At 42.9% G+C, this 3,306-nt stretch overlaps 1 protein-coding gene across 1 annotated transcript in view; it reads right to left on the reverse strand. All coding sequences in view use genetic code 11, as the record gives it.

Moving 5' to 3' along the window:
* Positions 1-3,306, reverse strand: part of EGR_10872 (hypothetical protein) — a gene marked incomplete at both ends in the record, with an annotated part of 9,210 nt that overhangs the window by 3,027 nt on the left and 2,877 nt on the right. The window contains one exon of the mRNA XM_024500121.1: positions 2,143-2,310. Within this exon, the coding sequence (XP_024345466.1) occupies positions 2,143-2,310 (168 nt within the window). The remainder of the gene's footprint in view (positions 1-2,142; positions 2,311-3,306) is intronic.

Here is a 3,306-nt window from a genome sequence, read left to right on the forward strand (position 1 = left end):
GCGCCTATATTCGCTTCTCGAATAGAAAAAAGGCAGGATTTATTAGGACTTAACAGCCTATTTACCCTCCTAAAAGGGCTGTAAGGAGTAGAGATTGATTAATAATGAGAAGTGATGAAAAACACAAGAGAGTAGGGAGGAAAAGTGCACATATTATTTACTGGCAATTCTCCGACGCCATGCATTATGTCTGTGTTGGGGTGGGGTATAAAGAGAAGCGTGACCTTGCACAGAATACAGCTTCTGCTCTCAAACGGAAGAATAAAGGCGTCCATATTGCTATCATATGGGATCCGGCAATAAAGGACGCCACATGCACCCAGGGGTTTGATGGTTAGTAAAGAAATCGGTGCATTCCTGATTTTTCAGTTCTAAAATTCATCAAATTTTTGCATTTTTAGTTATTTGCTTAAACACTTTTCTTGCAGCTTTGCTCAAATACTCATCTACTAAGTTTTATGGCTGTGTGCTCCTGTTTCATCCCTCATCATTGGCTCGCATGGAGCAGAGGTGTGCTCTAGGTCTCTAGATAACCACTCCTAGGTTACGGTTAAACACTATAAATATGCGTACATGAGAGAATTTAGTCACCGCGACATCGTTAACCATTTGGGAACTCGATCGGTCAGTCGACTAGCCACTGCTGGCAATAAGGGGACGCCTTCACAGGAGGACAGATGCGAAGCTGAGTGCGGGTAGCGAACCACGAGGAGAAATTCGTGATGCGCCTACTTGATGTGGAAAACGAATAGCTGCTGCCCTAGCAATGCGTCACACATGTGTTGATATGAGCGATATGCCAACGAGCCCAAGAATGTGATGGCTCGGAGTGGTCCTGACATCCACTCATCTTTGCCTATATCCATCGATGCATCTACCTTCTGCCGCCTACAGTGCCCTTTTCGCGTCGACGGTGGTAAGGCAAAGAGCCAAAGCCTTCTCATTCGTCACTTTGGTCATGGCTGCTTTTAATACAAACGCTATGGGATATTTTATCTCTGCCCACCTAGTGTTTATCTGAACTGGGTGCCTTCTTGACATGGACAATGGCCCGGATTGGTTGTTGCAAGCAATTTAGTCGTAGCTGTGAGGCCACTGCTGACACTTGCACCTACTCTGCGCACTGAACAAATAGACATGCCCATTTGTGTCACGTCAACTCCGAGTCATCACGTTCATCGGCTTTTTGGCTTATTGTACGCATCAACATATATGACGCATTTCTATCCCACTAGCTATTCCTTTTTAAGGGTCGGATAGGCAACTTGATATTATTCGTTGCATAAAATCTTCTTGACATTCAAGACACTGGCGTTTGTTTGTCTCTCGGACATCCGTACAACTCACTTGAGAGGATCCATTGAGGCTTACTGCCTAGCAAACTAACACGATAGGGATGAGGAACTGGTTGCATTGGTCCCTGTTTAGTAGGAGCAGATGACATTTTAGATATCTATTCTTTCATAGCCAATATCGAGGGGCAAATTTGGCTGTTCTTTATTTGTGAACTATTCAGATAGGTGAAATCGTGGTTGCCAGTTGGTGAAGTACAATTTGTGCTAGGCAACCATGATGAACAGACAACTGCGCTGCAATGGAACACCGTGATTTACTGTTGCAGAGGTAATCGCATTGTGAAAAATGAAGGTAAAAGGGGTGATGGTGAGGATGGTGGTAGTTTGCCTGTCAAAAAACTGTATATCATGTCTGCAGAGTGGTAAACAACTCCGCCTGCTGTCTACTGATCCAACCACCTGCCAGTATGCTAATCTTAGTCCGTGGAGTAGGCTCACACCCACAGACAAAAGAAGACGTCAGAATTTTTATGCAGCAGAATCGTGTCCTTTCTTTTAGCAACATTTATTAAGCATAACATATATGCAGGAGTTTAGGGCATCTCATGGTCAAGATTGCTCGTCGAATCGACGAAACTTCGCTACATGAGGTCGAGCCTGCCTGTTTCCAATACACAGTCAGTGCGATAATCAGGCACTTCTAAGGGAGATTTGTAGATGCAAGGCTATCTAAGGCAATACTGATCTCAGTTTAAAGCAGAAGTTGCCTTTTTTTCTTTCGTGATGAAGGAATTTTTGATGGTTGGTGTAGAAGGGAAGGGAAGACCGTGGTTTTCGGATCATTTACTGCAAATATTTGCACTTTCTTTTCAACACACCAAAGTATTGCTTTGTCAACTTTCCCTTTTTGCATTTATGGAAATCTTCCTTAAACATTGCGAAAAAGTCAACTGTAGCTAATGCGTTTGTATCATTTGCATCTACCCATCTATCTGGAGGCTGACAAACAAGGAGGCTAAAAGAGGTATAAAAGTTTACTGCAGGAGGCTTAAAATGCACTATTTTTGGATTAGCCAAACATCTTTTCAACAATAAGCCTCTCGTCTTCTTAGTGTCCTTTCATTCATCTAACCCTCTCTATATCTATTAGTGAGATTTATGTTGCGGCTTCGGTTCGCATATATCAATTGATTGATTGGCAGGATAACCAATGGGCTAGGATTGCTTAGCGGATGTTGCTATCTAACAACTGATCTATTCGCGTGGATGAGTCAGCAACGAGCCATTCTTGGGGAGCACAGACAATTTAAACCCAAGTCACCCACCCACCAACCCATCCGGCGGCTTAGTCACAGGGCCTGTATGCAATTGTCACTCCAGATTGGTGCATACTTCGAATTGTAATGACAGTGATTAGAGAGGGGGAGCATTCAAGGTGTTAGCAACTCGATTAACCTCCATCAACCAATCGGGAAAGGTGGATAAAAGAAGTGTAGCTTAATCATTCCGGGATCGCAGCAAAAACAGCTGCTAAATGCTAAGCCATGTGTAAGGCATTGATAGAACTTAAGTGAACGGATTTGAAAGTTTGTCTATGGTTGTGCTTCTAGCAGTAAAAACCCAAAGTCCATTACTTTTTGGGCCTACAGCACATTAAAGACCATTTTGTAATGTCTAAGCAGTAGCAACCTACCAAGAATATCATTTTACAATAACACCACTGTTCTTGCCGCCTTTACCTGCCTTTACCTCTTAAAAACTTCCCAAGTTCAACAGATTTCCCGTGTACGTACCAACCATACGGCAAAGCAAATAGTTTTCATGCTGCAAAGTAAGGAGTTTCATTGCGATGTACATAAAATACAAATAGATAGTGTATGTGCATCGACATCCACCTTATAAGGGCAGAGAGGCAGTAAAAGTCTGCTAGTTACTTTAAAGGAACGTCAAAAATATGGTCCGACTCCTGAACTAAGAAGTGATGCCAATGGGTGTCCTTATTTTCACCAAA

The sequence above is a fragment of the Echinococcus granulosus genome (assembly GCF_000524195.1).
Source record: "Echinococcus granulosus chromosome Unknown EG_S00289, whole genome shotgun sequence".
NCBI lineage: Eukaryota > Metazoa > Platyhelminthes > Cestoda > Cyclophyllidea > Taeniidae > Echinococcus > Echinococcus granulosus.